General features: G+C 33.6%; 1 protein-coding gene across 1 annotated transcript; it reads right to left on the bottom strand.

Annotated features, from left to right (window-relative positions):
- Positions 1-321: 321 nt before the first annotated feature.
- Positions 322-19035, bottom strand: LOC124938698 (beta-galactosidase 9). Its single transcript, XM_047479192.1, has 19 exons — positions 18768-19035; positions 17901-17996; positions 17384-17496; positions 16805-16871; positions 13039-13131; positions 12796-12939; positions 12503-12591; positions 10585-10690; positions 10096-10183; positions 9346-9467; positions 8186-8389; positions 7709-7938; positions 6759-6874; positions 5700-5797; positions 5255-5365; positions 3610-3720; positions 2666-2874; positions 1707-2055; positions 322-734 (listed from the first exon to the last, which is right to left on the bottom strand). Exons 1-19 carry the CDS (start codon positions 18948-18950, stop codon positions 585-587), a joined length of 2679 nt encoding a protein of 892 aa, XP_047335148.1. The 5' UTR covers positions 18951-19035; the 3' UTR covers positions 322-584.
- Between the last annotated feature and the right edge of the window lie 683 nt (positions 19036-19718).

A 19718-nucleotide genomic window follows, 5' to 3' on the forward strand; every position in this document is an offset into this window, starting at 1 on the left:
ATATATCTTTATTGTAATCACTATTATAGTATTTATACATAATTTTTTTTATAGTCATAGTAAATTTATAGTTTTTCAAATAATTATTTATATTTTTTTTGTTAAAATACTTTTAATTAATTTTTAATTCATATTTGAAGAAGGAATAGGCCGTCCCATTGTCATCCTATTTCAAAACTAAGAGTCTTCGCTAAGAGATAAAAAAAAATTGTACAATTTTTACTTAAACCACTTTAATTTTAAATTTAAGTAATTTTATTTTACTAAAAACAATTTTAAATTTAAGTAGTATCTCTGGTGCTTAGAGCAATTGACATCACATAAAACAAAAAGAATACCTGCCCATTCAAAGCATAAAATTATATCCTTCTCTTCTTTATTTTCCCTCAAGAGTCAGATTTGATTATTTCTATACACATGATCATCAGAAGAAATCATCATATGTAAAGTTGACATCTCTCCATTAAAATACATTCATCAGAACATTTCATAATACACAAAGTAATGACCTATATATCATGGCTTGGGGGTGGAAGTAATGACCTTTGAAGAGGACTGAGAAAGTATGCACGCGTGTGAAGAATTCAAAGATCAGAAACCGAACTTTCCAGCGTAATAGTATTAGGTGAGCATTTTGCCTCCACAGCCAAAGTTTTAAGCACGCCGTGACAAGGGTCAACACCGAATATGGAGTTGGCTATTTTGATTGAACAGCTATTCTTTCCATTGCATGCCTGTCATTTTTAACGATATAAAAAGAGAGGGAAAAAAAATCTCAGAGACTATTCTGTCAATCATTTTAAACTAACTGTTCAAGAACCAAATCAACTGCCTCTTAAGAGAGTTATAATTTCAGTTAGAATTCAATTCAACCCTGATGATTAGTTTATAACCTAAATATCATAAGAGGTTATTTGGATTTAAATCAAAATAGGCCTGAGATGAAGGGTTATTTTGATTTAATCAAAATAACCTCTTATTGTATTATCAATCAAATCTCTCGAACTTTTAACTTTTACTCTAAGTTGGCGTAAATGTCTCTATAGATGAAAGCATAAAATAGCTCAGATCTGGCTTTTTTATGTGGGTTATTTGGGATAAAAAAAAACACTATATTTTTTTTTTAAAAGAAATTATTATATATTTGAGAAATGATAGAGGGTGGGAAATATGTTAACAAAAAGTGTAGGGAATGATGTGTCATCTTTTGATTGGATTAAAAAATAACCTAACATTTCTCTATATATTTTATACCCTAATATCTTGGCTCGAACCCAAGACCTTAGGGTTAATATCCAGCGTCTAGAAGAGGTGATGGTTTTTTTTTTATAATAATTTAAAATATTATCTACAAAGATATTTTAATCATTTAATCCAATAATCCACTTTTTTCCTTTAAAAAAATCAGAGTTTATTTCAAAAAATAAAACCCTACATCAAACAAGCTCCACAGACATGTATACACATATTATGGATCTTCAAACTTATTAATTAGATATATCTTAACTTGAGTTAATTATTTGTTCTTGGAAATCTACCCTTAACCTTAGAAATTGGAATATATATCTTAAACACATTTATGGGATTATCTAAATTTAACTCAATTAAAAAGGAAGCCATTTTGGGGGAAGACATTTGTTCAGCCACCTAAATTCTACCAAATACTGTATAAATTTCAGACGAAATAGAAAATTAAAATTACTAACCTGAGACACAACGGATAGTGTATCTGGTGCATGACAATTGCCTTTCACAAGCTTTTGGCAATTACCTTTAGGAGTTCCATAGCTAGCAAATTCTATAGATGATATAATATGCCCCTTATCACACTGCAACTGCATTTCAGGTGCAATACCTGTTATTGACACTCTTCCTTCTACAATATCAGGATGGGACCACATGTGAAGAGGGGGATAATGAGATTCTGATACTTTAGCGCAAATAGTTTTTGTGGAATATGACAGGATTGAAATCTCAAATGGGTTTCCACCAGTTTCCTCAAATATCACGAGTAAATTGTTTGATGGCTTTAACCAGGATCGTGGAATATGATACCTGAATATTGATCATGAACTCACTTTTAGAATAATTGCATTAGGGTTTAAAGTGCTTTTGATAAAACTGAAAAATTAAGTGTGAAAAATAAATGCTAAATAAACCAAAAAAGATCTGAATTTAAATATTTGATTTAGGTAAATTTGATCAAATGTGGAACGAGAAAGTACTTAAAGACTACTTGACCCTTCTAGTAACACAATTGTACAAGTGTTAAAGTTGTCATTTGTACGCTCATATTATATTACTGGGTTAAACTGTTTTCTAGCTTAATTTAAACGTAATCCAAATAATTAAGTGGTTTTCGATATCAGTTATCAAATGAACTTAATTCAAATAAACACTTAATTATTTAAATTAAGTAATAAGTTGTGTTATCAAAGAGTGCCTTAGATTACATAATAATATTGACCCAATTTGGAAACATTTTTTCCATCTGGATGTGGATACAGATGAGATCACATTTGGAAACAAAATATAGTCGGACACAATTCATGGTTTCTCATCTAAAAGTGTTTCAATAGGCCCATAGTTGCACCTAAATCAAGAATTATGACTTCTCTAAGACCAGAGAAGAATTGAATAAAATTTTTTCAGGATAGAAGCATACCAGATTTGAGTAGGTTTCCCACAATTTGTCGTACACTTTTCTGAATCGTAAGCCCCTCGATAATCACATACCTCCTGACATCCTGTTTTTGGTGCGACCAATGTCCAATATCTTCCCAAATGATGTCCATTCACCCAAACCTGGCCTTTCCCCATGCTTCTCAAGTTAAGAGCTACAGGATCATTTCCAACAGGTGGGCCAAAATATGCCTTTCAAATCAAGACAGTATATCAAAGAGAGCATTGTCATTGGATACAAAGAATGCAAGAAATTAATAGACAACCATATAAATCAAAGCTTGAGAATGGCCACTGCAATATTATGTGGTATATAAAACTAGACATACATCTCTACAGGGTGTTCTTTATTAGAGAGAATGAGGTTATCCATAGCCTTTACTATATAATGGTTACTCATGGACTTAATGAAGGCATATCAAACAAAACCAAAAAAATTATGTGGTGCCCTGTGTAATAAACCAGGCCTGCTATCATACGATACATGTGAGAATGTAGATGATGCATTTAGAACTGCTTTCCTTTTCCTTTTTATTTTTGGAAAGGTGGGAGCCTTATTTTAATAAATAAAAGATAATGTTATTCACAGAATAAGGAACCAAAAAGAAAATAAACCGAACGGAGTAACAGACTAAGTATTGCAATCAAAAGCACTAAACCTACATGACTGTAATAGAGCCAAACAAGCAAAGAAAAAAAGGCTACACCTAGCCATGCTGGTTTTGATAGAGTATAATCATCTATTAAAGCCAGATATATCAAGATACTATATCAAGGGGCATGAAGCATTAATACAATCTAATATCAGAAAGAAAAAAATGAAAATATCAAATAATTCAGTTTGGTATAGTGATTCCTGGGTAACTCATGGTGTAAAAGCAATAAAAGAACCTACTAATTTATTTTTTCCAGGAAGAGTGGATTTACCTTGTACCATGAAAAAGTGGATGGGATAGCCTCGGGTGTTAGGTTGGTCCAGTTAGCCTTTTCATTGCCTTCAGTGGTATATATTTGCAAGCTCTCACCCTTTAGCCCAACCTACAAGCAAAAATAGGTTGTAATGGAATATGATGGATATTTAACAAAAAAAAAAATCATTCATTTCTCATAGGTATAGCATTTAAACTGGAAATACTTATCTCTGAATCTATCACAATATCTACAAGCAGGCATCAAATGGTTTGAAACTATCTGCTATACCAATCATTATTAGGTTTTGTCATTACAAATTTTACCCAATCGTTGTATTGGTTTTACAAGCAGTACTATGTGATCATCCTAATATGTTATTTGGGTGCATAGTTCATATTAAGAGAAGATTTTAAGAGTGCAATTTATTTGAAGTGAAGAAAATATTATGCAAGTTTTTTTGGGGGGAAAACGGCTTAATGTCATTTCATTAAAGAAACCCAAAAGTGGGGGAGAATAAAAAATGAGTCAAGATCAAAGCTAAGACAAACCCTAACTTTGATTAAATCAAATGAATAAAAGATAAAATACATACAAACTAATTATGACAACTTCTGTGGAAGAATTAAGAAAGAATTATCCAGATTAACTGTGGGTTTTCTATACCTATTTTTTTAGTTTTTCATTAATTTCTTTCAAACTAATCAACCACCTGAAATAAATAGGTTTCACTTCATAGTTTTACATCCTTCTACTTGATCAACAAAAAAAATACAATAATCAAATAGGATTCATCACATTTGATTATTTATCTATAATGCCAAAGCACCACTGAGTATGAATTACCAATTTGTGGTTTCTGAGCATTGTGCAGATATGGGTGATATTGGGATATAAGGGATCAAATTAATTTCTTTCATGTTACTTTTTTTTTTTAAAAAGGTCAACTTTTTTAAAAAAAAACGCAAAATGCGTTCAAACGATACAAAAGGGAAGGAAAAAACAAAATTTCTTTCATATGCTACTTGCAACATGAAAATAGGAATATTTCCCCAAGATAACAAAGAATTTAACTACTTGAAAATATCACACTGGTCAAGATCAATTTGGCAAGGGGATGAGAAAGAAACCTGACTATGGTGTGACTGAGCAGTGAGCACCAACCAATGTAAAAACGAGAGAATATGACTAATTTATAGAGTTCCACACATTTATGAAACTGAAAGTTGGCCCAGTGATAAAAGGTGGCAAAACAAAATTTGTTTTTTTTTTGAGAAAGGGTAAACTTTTCATTAAAGGGAAATTTGTGTGAACTCATGAGTAGCGTCAATTATTACAAAACACTGAAAGAGAAAGGGTACATAAGCAGAGAAAAAAAAATAGAAAAAACACCAAAAACAGAGTTGATTAGATTCCAATAAGATCGAGGAAGTCCATTCGTTGAATATTCTTTTTTTCTTGATAGATGCAAAAGTTAGGAGAATGGAGCCATTGATCTTTCCGAGAAACAAAATTTGTAACAGAGATTGTTTAATAGGATGTTAAATTACCATGTAGTGGCAAATATTTCCGAGATCTTTAAGGATTATGTTTTTTCCATTGACAATCATGATATTCCTCTAAAGAAAAAGTTGAGCCCTAGGATAAAAGAAAGAATGGATACCTGGTATGTCCATAATGAAGCAGATATATCAATATCCCCATTTAAGAGTCCAGTAAGTTTAATTTGACCCTTAAAGCCTGCACCATCTTTTTCATAGAAAGCACCATAATTCTGCAAGATACATGGAATAGTTAATATTTCTCAATATTGTTACAAGTGACTAAAATAGAGAAACAGCTCCTAAGGTGTAAGCAGATTCTTTGATACAAAAATATGAAATTTATCTCTCCTCAAATATTTTACTCGTGTCAAACAAAGAGTTGAAATGAACTTAATGCTAAATCTTAGAAGAATAGTAATAGGTCTTCTTAATTACGAAAATTTTGACTGCTCGCTTAGCTCAATAGTGGTAGAGCGCAAAGCTCGTGGCCACAAGGTAGTGGGATTTAGCCCTTATAACCATTTTAAAAAAAATCATGAAAATGTCCTAAGCTCACAAGGTTACCTGCAAGCCAGTGGTTTCAGATAACAATATTATATCATTGTGTCCTTCCACAAGCAGAAGGGGTTGCTCCACCTTGACCCAATGGCCAAATGTACTACCTTTACTTCAAGTAAACATGTCCAAATGCCAAACAAACAAAATAGTTTAGCTTGTAAACTATCAGCCCGAAAAGTCGACATAAATGTGTATGGAGTCATAATGATCAGAAAGACAGTAACATTATTTTGTTTTCATGTCAGTAACTCGTACAAAATTATTTTGTGTTGTATATTAAATATAAGTAAAGTAGATACAACAATCAATACAGAAAATCAGGGTCAAATTAATATGATTATTCTGAAATGTAACTTATAAACATTGACCATAGCTCAAATATGTATTATGCCCATGATACTATCTCTTGGTCGTGGGTTGCGGTGGAAGAGGTTATATGCTTCTCACAATAATTAGTGTATCATCATGACCAATTAGAACGATGATCATCCCCTCAATCCAACACAGATAGAAAATGCATCAGCCACTGAACTCTCTATCTAACAATTGAGGTAACCTTGCAGCTTAGATCTTCTGTGTGAATAAAATTATCTTGAACCCACTTGATAGATGGGGTTTATTGCATAAGAAGTAAGTCCATAATGCATGTAACAGAGATTATTGGTAATTTTCTTTCAATTTTAACTTTGCCCCTAAAACTCGACCTCTATGGCTTTTGTGCCTCCAATGGAAATGTTTTGACTTTTTACCCCTTACTAATGGAAAGACACCAACAGTGTTATCATGTTGCCAATCCATTTGTATTTTCCATTGTTAGGGAGTAAAACAAAAATAATTCAAATGTTGGTTGAGGTTGGGTTTGAGGGGAAAAATCAAATTTGAAAAAAAGGCTCAGTATCTCTATATAAAACGGATGGCAAGGAATTGCAAAAAGTACAAAGGCTTGAAAATACATATACACAAGCTGAAGTCTTTGACAACATTTGGTTTAGTGCTATTCACTTGCATGTGCATATTGTACCCATAAGCAAAATAAAAGATAAACTTCAATATACAAAATATTACCTGCAAGTTTCCCATTAACAAATACATACACCAAATCACGCATGCTATCAATTGTGAGCATTGGTTTAACAGAGTTTTTCTCCCAGAATGAAATGTCTTCTTTAGAGACAGATATTCTGCAATCAAGTGAAAATCATATGTATATATTATATATTTATCAGAAAATAACTTGGTTTCCAGAATGTTGCCACAGAATTCAATGTGAAGTACTTCATTTTATTAACATTTATATATGCATTGTTGACCCTATGTGCGAGCAACAGTTTTTCTCTAGTAAATTCAAACAGTAACCACCAAGTATCCAGGAACAGAACAATTATGTTATAATATTAAATTTGCTTGGAACATAGCCCGAGAAATGAAGCTATAATTTTACTTATGTTTCAGAGAAATTACACTAAGAAAGCTCAAAATTAGTAACTTTGTAAGGAACAATATGGTCTCCTGTCAAATGATTGAACTAAACAATGAGTATGTGTTATATGCACAGAAGATTCCAGTAAGCTTATTTTAGTTTCTCTACAGATCAATCTGCAGAAAAAAAATGCATATTATAAAATCATGAAAATTAATCGCATTGTGTGGAATTATTTTTTGCTAATTGTTGACTTGGTCAACATTCTTGGACACATGGAAGTAAAATAAATGTTAAAGACTATTTTTAAATATTGTCCAGGAGAGAACTCGGAAACTGGAAATGGTGAATATGATGGTTGCTGTTAAAAAACAGTAATATAGAGGAATTTTTAGGAATCATATGGTGGTTTCTAGAAACAGAAAATTCCTACTAGCAGTGTGAAAAGCTGGTGCACAAATGAGTTTACAAAGTGGAAGGACATATGCATTCATCAAAAAAGAAATTCATGTCGATTACTACATACTACCGACATTTACAGCCAATCAATAGTTTCAGACTAATCCAATATATTTGGACCTAAAAAATGATGTACCTTGTTATATACCATAAATAATCAGATTTGTCCTTGGTCACATTCAGGTGTTCTAGTAAGCCTGAGACAGTGAAGCTATCATTATTCCATGCACCAAGTTGCTCTTGGTAAATCATCCAAGTTTCTGGGATGGGGAAAACTTTATCCTGAATCATTGTCTTTTGAAGTGGAGAAATATCTGGAGAAGACACACTATACTCTGTTGACTTGACAGAAATCTGAGCCCCAACCTGGGGAAAAATAAAATAAAAAATTGATTGAGAAAACCAAAAAGAAAAATAAAAGAAAAGGGGAAAACGCTACTTGATGCTGTGAATATTCACAGATTAGTATTTTATTGGCAGCCAGGAGAACTGTCAATAGTATAAACCAGATGTCCTAATAAGTACCAAGGTTTGCAGAAACAACATACAAACTTGGCTACATATACTGCATATTGATCAGTCAACCAGCATACATATCAAGAAGAGGAGGAACCTTTGCAGTATTGAAAGCAGTGTTCCTGCAGTCTGGCAATATGCTCACTGACCAAGGGGGCAAAGTATATGTTCGTCCAAATAATGAGACAGAAGCTGCTTTATGCTCATCAATGTTTGCCAAAAATGCAGCACAACTGCCAATATTGCTGGACTCATTAGTGGATTCAGCACGAATATGAGCATTTTCACTGTACACATGTGCCTGAAAATAGTCAAACCCAACTATAGTAAATTTATTTTGATATGGAGTGAAGACGATAGATAACATAACAACCCAGGGATATTATTTTATTTCACGAACAACATGAAGAATGTGGAAAAAGGGCTTTGGAAGTACATTGTTACAATACTGGCACCCTAAGGCTACCTAATATAAACTGTATAAACATGTTAGTTATGAGCAGTTATGTTAGTAGTTATTAATGAATTAGTTAGTAATTAGTAGTTACTAATCTAGTACTACAAATATTTGCAACTATCATGTAATAGGGATGTTGAATTGTTATTGATTCAACTTGAATAGTTTGGTTTCTCTTCTCATCTAGACCTTTGGGCCGTTCTTCTAAGCGTCTGATCAACTCCATTCTTATATCTTTCCATCTATAGCTTATGTCAATTCTATCTATTATAATTTGGTGTTGTAACATACATCTGGAAGAAATTTTATTCAACTCATTCACCAGTTTTGCACATGACCACCAATCTCAAATACAGATCTTATAATCCACACAAGGAGATAATTTTGTCACAAAACAAATGTTCAAATTTGTGGGTAAAAGCTCATGCCTAACACTTCACTTGCTTAGTCACAAAATTAAATTGGAGACAACCTCTTGCAAAAAACAGGGATAAAGCTGTTTACGTCATAATCTTTCCAACACTTTGTACTTGTATAAATTTTATCTCATTCCTGTTTTTTTTAAGGGTTGAGACTTGGAGATGTTATGTACAAATATTTTCCTCAAAATGTGAAGTAAAAGCCCTCACGGGGAAAGGGATCAAAACTGAACATGGGAAAGAAAGTTGACAAGGCATCAACAGTTGGACCTTAGGCCAACAAAAAACGGTCCACGAGGATGGAAAGAAACCTGGCCAACAAGATATCATGAGCAATATAGTAAGCACACTCTTTGTATGAACTGAGGCATGTAAGCAAACCTCCTGTTTAGGTCCCAACTTAATATACTTCGGTGAATCAACAGCAACTAGAGCAGGTTCACAAAGCATTATAGCGGCATGTAAATCTTTTAAGTGGCCCCATTTAGGCTGCCTCAGTATTCCTGTAAATGCAAAAATAGATAAATTTAACAACTATAAGAGCAGCCTTTTGCTTGAACTTTGAGAGAGAGATTATTTTTGGTCCAGGTATTAGCTGTTTTTGTTGGTGAGATCAACAAGATAAGGTGCTTCGGCAATAAATACTTTACGAAAACATAAATTAGGCAACAAAATATAATCAAGGACAATGAGTTATTATTCCTTCGATCTCGAGCATTGAACTTGGTTTTTTGAGCTCCTGAGTTCTCTGGGATTGTTTTTGATGATTTTATTTTGTTGCCTTCGGATGAACTTAAGACAACTAATGTCATGATTTGGTATGTAATGGTTTTTTTGGATTTTTCATGGATAAAAGTGATATTCACACTTATGAGGACTAATGAAAAAGTGTCACTTTTTACAAAATAAAAAGAATTTGGTGTTTTCAATAAAAGGAAAAATGTCGTTTTTTGTTCTGTATTTTATTCTTATGCTCCCAACCATAAAACAGAATAATCTCCAACCAAATAACAAATGCAATTATATTCTTATAGGTTGTATCTTTTACAACTTTTACATGTTCTTGTAACTCCAACCATACAGGCCCTTATAGTTTATAGAAAAACTCAAGTGTGGAACTGAACAACTAACCATATTCATCCAAGGGAGCATCATAGTCATAGCTAGTAATATAGTTTGGGCCACCAGAAGTCCTGCCAAAGTTCGTTCCACCAAAATACTGAAAAAAATGGAGCATGAATATATTATAAATCACTTGAGAACATTCTTGTTAGATCTTGGCATGAATAAGATAACTTAGTTAGTTATCTTGTGTTCTAAAATTGGGAGGGTAATAGATTTTAATTCCTAGAAAAGGGATGAGAATAACAGAAGTCATCTTCCTGCAGTCTTGGGCAGAGTATAAATTTGCAAACAAGTAACTGATGAATGGCGATACAGAATTATACTCTATATCTGAGGTGCATTAAGTAAACCATATTTCTTAAGATAAGCTAATTGTTTACTGAACTTAATAAGTTCAATTTTTTATTTCTTTTGTTATTTTGAAATAAATGTCGACATTTATATCATTAATAGGTGAAGTTCCGTGCACAAGGTACCAGATCAATTGTAACTTACCATATAATAATTCTGGAAGCTCCCTTCTCGTTGGTAAAATCGGGCAACAGCAAATGCAATATCTTCAGCAGGTCTATGAGGTAGTCTCCCACCCCATTTTGTATACCTTCAATATAAAATGAAAAAATGTGATTAGGAGTCAAATAAAAGAAGATGGATCTGATACCAACTGGTGGAATATCTCATCTTAGTACAAATCCAAAGGCTGGAGAAAATTCATCTATCGGTTTGAAGAATCTAGAAAGTACGAAATATAACCACTTTCAATGAATTGTACTGGAATTTCTTAGGGCATTTCTAATGATAGATAGGATTAGAACAGTGACCTGTAGACTAATTAATATTCTATAGTTTCATCCAAATTTGTCAAGTCATCATATCATTGTATATCATAACCCTAGTAAAAAATAAGTACAAACTCATTTAAACAATATAAACATCTCTGTAAAAAACTGTTTTCTGCATGAACATAGGTTTTACTTCTGTCATTAGAACTTAAGCCTATTAAGGAAGATAAGAACATCATTGACACCTGGCAAAGTCAGAAAAAAAACATTTACTAAAATAAGAAGAAGCCAAAGCAAAAAAAATAAATAACTGAAGACGACCATTTCCTTTTGCTACTCAACTTATTAAAGACATGCATCATAAATAATAGTTTTCAGGAGTGTCAAAACAAAGAATCCTTAAGAAATCTAGAGATAATGGCAACTATTAAGCACCAATACACACACAGATACAAATGACTAAATGAGGATACTGGAATGGTACATGAAATTTCAACAAGAAACGTGATATGGGGCATGGATATAGCTAATTCTTATATTTTTCATATGTAAATCGGCTAACATGCTACACTACTAGGAGATGTAACAAAAACAAACACAATAAAGAAAGAAATATACATCATAATAATATCCCATGAAAATTGTTCACGTAGAGCTTTTATATGTAAAACTTAAAAGATCCAAATTTTAAAAGGTTAATTTCAAGCCATAAAGTACCATATCAATGAAAAACATAACAATAAACAGGGAGATCAATAAACCTTAGTTGATATGCATCATCGGGAAGATGTTTCTATTAAACCTAGGATTCAAATAAAAGTAGCCTATAGGTACTCCCGTGCATTTAATTTAAATTGGTAAATATGCGATCAGAAAAAGAAAGATAATCAAATTAAGTTCCTAACCATTCCCTGTAAAAATTAGTTCAACTATCAGTTAACAGTTAAAACTCCCTCCTCCCCCCACCCCCCACCCCCTTCATTTTGTTTTTCTTTTAGGGAAGCTGATGTGTGATTAGGCTAGAATAGGCACTGCAGTTGCACAAATGTAACCGTTTGTAGTTAAATCTTTACTTATACCTTTAATGGGCCTTAGAGGCCTTATCCCAACATAAATAAGTATGAATAAGGATAAGACTAGAGGTAAGAATGGTTTTATATATACTTGTATAAATGTTCAGACAGATTAATTAATAAAGGTGTGATTAATTGTTAAGGATTCTCTCTTACACATCTCATGGAATTCTCCTTTCTCATCCCTGATTCTTCTCTCTCAATCCTTATTCCAATTCTGCATGTATCAGAAGCCTTCCTCAGGGGCATCTATCATACAATTCTGATTCATCTATTTTTTTTAAAAAGACAATTCTGACTCATCTTTGAACTTAAAGACAATTAATGTGTCTCTTACTTAATATAAGAAGAAACGAAAGAGTATAGCTTAAATATGTTGTAAGCATACTCATACAAATTCAATACATGTATTGTGGATAAAACAATTTAAAGTAATAAAAAGTGTAATGACCTTTTGTTCCCTCATATATGCAGACCCCTTAAAATATTTGTGTTTCCTTGAGTAGCACAATCAAATTTAATAAAATAGGCAAATGTATCACAGTTGGTTATCCTTACCATCCATCCCAATTCTCGGTCCAGAGTTTTGGTTTATTGTGAGAATTTGGCCAGAAACTATCACAGTAGTATCCGTTACAGGCATCTATCTGAAGAAGAATCAAGAATCAAACTAGTGACAAACAAATTAAGTTTCATGACAAAGGCATGCATATTCGAAACACAGCCAATAACATCAAAACCGCATATCCAAATGTCACACCAAGCTAGCTTTCTACTTCCTGCTTGACCTAACACATGTATTGACTAGATAGTAATATGAAATCAAATACTCATAAGCACATTGAACTTACAATATTCTCTGGAGCATCAACTTGTCTGCACATGACCCATGGAACACTAGCACCAAGACCAAGAGCCATATTAGCAGCCCATTTCACATAGTTCTTACCCTTTTGACCAAAAGAGCCTTCAATATTGCCATATTCATTCTCAATCTGAATGAAAAAATGTTAAGCTATGACATAAATTTGCGTGAAAATAGCACTTTAAACAAAAGGACTCCATTAATTCAGATAAGCAGAACTTAGCACAACCTGCAACATGATAACGGGGCCACCTTGCCAAGAAAAAAGCATCTCTTCCCGCATTAGATCAACTATTTTCTTCACGAACCGCTGCATTTCATCCTGAAACAAAATGAGCCCCCAATACGGTAACCATGATCAGTTATGTTAGTTTTAGCTTTCCACCACCAAGAAGAAATTTGCTAAATTAGCATCCAATATTTGAAAACTGATTCAGTCCCCATCCACTCAAATCAAATGACTCCACAAAAAGTCTATGACCACAATAACACACTAAATTTTGCATAGGGAGAAACATATAAAATTGTGGTTCTAAAGTACAGCCTCTACTAACTATGTACATCTGGTGCGATGGATAGTGGTTCAAAAACCGTGGAACTAAAGAGGCCTTAACATCCTAAACACTACTGTTTTTAACGAAGTTGATCATGAAATGGCTGTAGATTTTCTGAGGAAAATTATTATTGGAAAAGGGTTTGTCTCAAATTTTGGAATCAAGAATAAAGGTGAATGTCTCTCATGTATTCAAGGATTTACAATAGTTTTAATGAAATTCTCATTAACTTCAAACAAAATAAAATTAAAATACGACTTAGTCTACTAAGTGGTTAGAGTTCTAAAATGCTTATTCATCTTCCTTTGCACTTTTCAATTGAGCATCTAATCCTTCTTTTTCTCCTAGCTAACATGCTTGTCAAGGAAGCAAATAAGAGAAATAAATTAGAAACTGCGGTGGAAATAGTCAAATTAAGTTTACTCTATTCTAAAATTTATTCTTAGATGTATTTGAATAAATTAATTGAGATAGGATTCTTATTTTCCTAATTGAGAAAAATTAGCCCTAAACTTTATAAATAGATATAATCTATTGTCATAATAATATATCAAAATATTCTCACTTCATTCAAAAATAACACATGGTATGAGAGAAAAAAAAAATTCCTTGATTATGCAGACCACCTTCTTCTGCTGCTTCCAACCATAAACCAACCTTATTTTTAGTTATACTATTTTTATCCTTTCTTACATAAACCACACATTAGCCATCGCGAAATATTTAATAGAATAAGTATTCTAGTTTTTAAAGAGACAGAAAAAAAACATCAGAGTAGTCTCCCAGATCTAGTGAAGCCTATCACCCATAAATATCCTCGATGTCTTCTCGAATGAAATTCGACACCGTCATCTCACCCTTCGACAGTCGAGCATTATCACCATCAAAATTTTGTTGCTCAAGCCACCGATGCACCATCCTCACCCACCTACTACACAGAACTGTAAATCTTCGTCTCTTTCTTATTCACAAGTTGATGGTTGCGGCAATATAATAACATTCAACCACATGTTTCTTGGGCCTCGGGTTTGTGTTTGTTTTTGTTTTTATGGATTATTTTATTTCAGTTACTAGAAGAATGAGAGAAAAAATAAACTCCAAGAAGCTCGTTTCTTCCGAGACTCATCATACAAACTATTTAAGTCAGTCGAACTTTGGTCCTTATTGGTCATTTAGGTAGATTCAAAGCAAGCGAAATTTGAATCTCAAATTGGGTAAAATTTAATAGCCCAATTCAAACTTATCAACAACTAAAGATTTGATATGACCTCCACAGAAACTCCTTCATCGTAGGGAATGTAGTACAAGATTTGATATGACCTCCACATAAACTCCTTCATCGTAAGGAAAATAGTACAAAGAGTGAGAAAGTGCAACAACTACCTCCGTTCACCCCACACCACTACCCACCTCTCTAATCCATTCATCCCCTCTCGCCCACAACCACCCCCTCGCCACCCTTCAACCGCAGCCCATGCATGGACGTTCTCACAGATTCTCCGGCCGGACTATGGAGGAATCCCAGCATCTACTAAACCAAGATGACTGTTCTCAAAGGTCACACAAGCCATCAAACATCTCTCCACTTGGGTGGGCACCAATCGCCGAGGTTCGTTATATGGTGTTAAATATAACACTGACTCTATCTTTCGCCTCATCATTCCTCTGGATGACAACTCGTTTCACTCTCACCTTTTGGAAGGCATCAAACTGCACCAAACTAGGCTGTTCTGTGAGGCCGTCGCCCCTTTCACTCGAGCATCCATCTGGGAAGGAGTCTCATTGCCAAATTGAACAAATAGGAGGTTTTACCCTTAAAGCTGAAGATATTCAAAAGTGAACATCGGAGGCTCTTCTCTTGGAGCGCAAAGCTCCAGTGCGAGACCTTTACGACGCGGCACATCTGCTCATTTTTTTAATCGGAAAAAGACATCAATAATGTTATGACGAACAAATGACCCTGCTATGGACACAAAATTTCTTTTATGAGATGGGATCGTTTTAGCGAATTTAACCCTATGCCGGAACTCTCCAAAGACTCTTGGATCAGGTTTGTAGGTATTCCGATTCACACGTGAAACCAGGAAGCTCTCCAAAATATCGGAGATAGCTGTGGCGGTCTAGTCGCAATCGACAAAGCGACATTTGAGAAGAAAAGCGTCAAATGGGAAAGAATCTGTATCAAAAGAAATGGGGTGCTAGAATTAACGTCGACGACGTTGGTCTTGTCTAATGTTCTAGTCTGGTCGGAATCCGGTCCATCTAATTAGCAAAAATTAGTGGGCCTGACGGTGAAATGGGGATGACATGTGTGCTAATATTTGAGTGAGTCGTACCCGATGGCATATGATGATGAGTCGTCTTCTGAATATCCGGCAGTATTAGGATTGCCGTTGCTACGGGGAACGTGGACATAGGGCCGAAGTCTTTCAGCGAATTAGATGGACCGGATTCCGAACAGACTAGAACATTGTAGACGAGACCAACGTCGTTGACGTTAATTCTAGCTGGAAGATTAAGCCCCCCGTTTCCTTTGATTCAGATTCTTGCCCATTTGACGATTTTTTTCTCCAGTGTCGATTTGTCGATTGCGACTAGACCGCCACAGCCATCTCCGATCTTTTGGAAAGCTTCCTGGTTTCATAGGTGAATCGGAAGACCTACAAGCCTGATCCAAGAGTCTTTGGAGAGCTCCGGCGTCGGGTTACATACGCTAAAACGATTTTATCTCTAAAAGATATTTTGTGTCCATAGCAAGGCCATTTGTTCGTTATAACCTTATTAATGCCTGCTTCCAATGAAAGAGTGAACAGATGTGTCGCGCTTAAAGGTCTTGCAATTCAGTTTTGCCCTCCAAGAGAAGAGCCTCCGACGCCCACTCTTGAATATCTTCAGCTGAAAGACTAAAACCTCCTCTTTGTTCACAGGTGGTAATGAGACTCCTTCCCAAATGGATGCTCGAGTGAAAAAGGGGCAGCGGTCTCACCGGCTGCCTAGTTTGATGCAGTTTGAGGCCTTCCATAAGGTAAATGTGAAAATAGTTGTCATCTAAAGGAATGATGAATTTATCCTAACTAAGAAAAATAAACTCTAAACTTTATAAATAGGTATAACCTATTATCATAATAAAATATCAAAAACATCTATTTTCCTCTCCATCTAAAATCCCAAAGTAATAAGTCAAAATTGAAGTAATCATAATAGGGTATAGCAATCTAATGATCAATATTTTGACATCCATGTTTAGCAATATATCCTCATCGATAGACTGAAAAACAATTTTTGGAACGACATCAACCAATAAGAATGTCAATTGAAATATAGACGTTAGTATATCTTCATCGATAGACTGAAAACCTTTTTTGGAATGACATCAATCAATACTTTCAATTGAAGAAACCTTAAATGAAGAACAATGTGTAATATTCAGTCAACTTATACCTTGAAGGGCTTATTGTCTGTTCGAAATTCTATGCCAGGTATATCACGTAGCCAGACAGGAAAGCCCCTGTGAAGTGATAAATACTTGTCAGAATTTACTAGAGAACTTTGAAATAATTTACCCAACTTACAGAAATTAATATTCATCTTGGCTAAAACCACATCCATTTCTTATGCCATGAATTTCATGCATGATAGGCTACAAATTGGGATGTACCATAAGCCACTCAGATAAATAATACAAGTGATAGAGAGATAAAACACGCACCAGACTAGATGACACTGCTTAGAAATTATATGCTCCTAGAAACTATCTGGTCGTATGCAAATATGTAAACAAATATATTGACCTATAAGTATAACCATCAAATAGGATTCTTAGGTTCCAGTAATTATAACCATCAGCATGATTTATCTAGTTTATATCTAGATGCAACCACTTTCGTTTAAAACAAATAGATTACAACATTCATATGATATTAAAGTGTATTCCAATTTATTTCCAATGAGACAGTCCCTTTTAGTCTAGATTTAACTGAAAGAAACATAATACAGTTGGAAAGAGACAGGAGGCGATACCCAAAATTCCACTCTGCACAAACATAAGGACCTATTCGAAGATGAAGATAGAGTCCACTAGATCCTACTAGCTTCACAAACTTGACAATGTCATTTCTTCCTTCAAAATTGTACTGAGAAAACGAGATAATTTCATTAGTGGTGCAAATAGAATCTAACATGTGGCAAAGAGATTACAAGGCTACAAATGAGGTTTGACAAATTCAGATTTCTAAGTGTTAGATTCTTCAATGTCCTCCTCATAATCAATGAGAAGCTAGCCTCGCAACTAGATTTAACTTCAAGGTACTTAAATCGAGCCTTTATGGCATGTGATATTTTGTCACAATTGATCTTTGAAAATTGACAAAGTAAAAAGAGAAAGTGATTATATTTTCATTTGATATGAAAAGTGTGATCAAACCTTTTAGTGTGAAAAGTTGTAAAAAAAATTGTAGATCAGAACTTTTTTGTCAAATGAATATATATATATTTTTTTTTGTCAATTTTGCAAATTTTGATAACAAAAAGTTGTTACCTGACCCCTGACTGGTTCATGGGCACTCCAAAATACATAAGTTTGAACGGCATTAGCACCCCCTTCTTTGCTCTTAGAAATGATATCAGGCCACATCTGATGCCATTAATATATACAAGCAGAAACTAAAGTTACTTGGCTAATCAAATAGAATAACTTGAAACTCTAGTAAACATCTTCTCTTTAGTTAAAGAGAAACACAAGATTTGTATATATCATTTCACAGAATAAATACCATAATAGTATTAAGAACAGCAATACATCAACAATATTAAAATAAAATAAAAGAATTAAGTGTAATACATAACTTTATCCCACTAACTATTTGAAAATGTTACCTACAGCTTGACACAATGTATAAAATAACTATATCTTGCTGCACAACTGAGAATATATGCACTAAAACATTCATCCTATACAGACTACTCAAGCTGCAAAGAGTTGCAAATCATATTTATGTCTGGAAAATTTCAGATGGCTGGTAATTCTGTAGTACAGAAAGGGTTAATCTCGATAGTGTACAGGAAGCTAGTGAAAGCAAGTGGAGCATTAGAGATGATGGGTTATCAGAATAGTCTTTAATTCAGTGATTAAGGAGAGAATAATTCACCATCGATTATATAACATATTGTTGCATAAGAGTATAATAAAATCAACTCAAGGGAAATAAGTCAACAGAGAAGGTGTAAATGCAGGATCTTTATGTTAGAACTTAACTCACATGTCTTGTATCAAAGCTCTAAAATTACATGCAATAAGCCTCTATAGAGATCAGTAAATTTAAGTTTAAGCTAAAACCCATATCACAACTAAGAAACTGTTGAACTAATATCGCTTAAATTGAGGTCTATGATTAATCTATGGCACCTGGGGAGTGGCACGAGGATAGTGAATCCCAGCGGAAATGAGTATCCGCCGCTTCCCATCGATTATCAGAGCCCTGTGATCGTAAGTGACATTGAATGGCTTGAAGAACTCTCCGGCGGTAACCACTAAGTTGAGTATCAACGACAGAGCCAGACATGAGAGTGCGATTCTAAGCTCAATCATTCTGCTTGAGATGTAGAGAAACGCAGAGAGAATTGCTTAAATGGGGTCAGAGTTCAAAACAGATAAAGGAATAAACGATAGAATCTTGTAAATGGAGAAGCAGACGAAAAGGGTAATCTTGCTTTATCTAACATCAAAAGTTAATTAATTGTAAATCTAGTTTTGGATAAGGAAGATTATAATAATGGAGTGAGCAAATGTCATCAATAAGGAACTGATCAACTTAATGACTAGGAAATAGGAAATAGCTCAAAATCATTATATAAAGCCAAAATATTAATTTCAATTATAATCCAATCTTTTGAAAGTCATGGATTTAAGCCAACGATAAATTCTATATTTAATTAAATTATTAAGTATATTTAAAAAGAAAAATGATAAAGAGTGCGACTTGAGACAGTTACTGATCAAGTGATGGTTAACAAGTAGAATATTCTCTATCCTATTATTAATTATTTTCTCTCTCCTATTATTAATTATTTAATTAATTGAGAATAGAAATATAAGATAAACATTTATTTATAATTAATAAAACTAAAAATATATTAATAAGTCAATATAAAAAAAAAACAAGGCCATAAAAAATAAATAAATAATATTTGATAAATAAAATAATTGAAATGTGATAAAAAATAAAATAAAAATAAAAGAGATAAATTAATAAGAGGCGTGATACGGGAAACGAAACTGGGGGAACGAATCCCTCAGCGAATCCCAGTGGCAGGACACGTAGGTTAAAAAATAATTTTTTGTTTTGTTTTTTTCCAC

Source organism: Impatiens glandulifera, chromosome 5, assembly GCF_907164915.1.
Source record: "Impatiens glandulifera chromosome 5, dImpGla2.1, whole genome shotgun sequence".
Classification (NCBI taxonomy): Eukaryota; Viridiplantae; Streptophyta; class Magnoliopsida; order Ericales; family Balsaminaceae; genus Impatiens; species Impatiens glandulifera.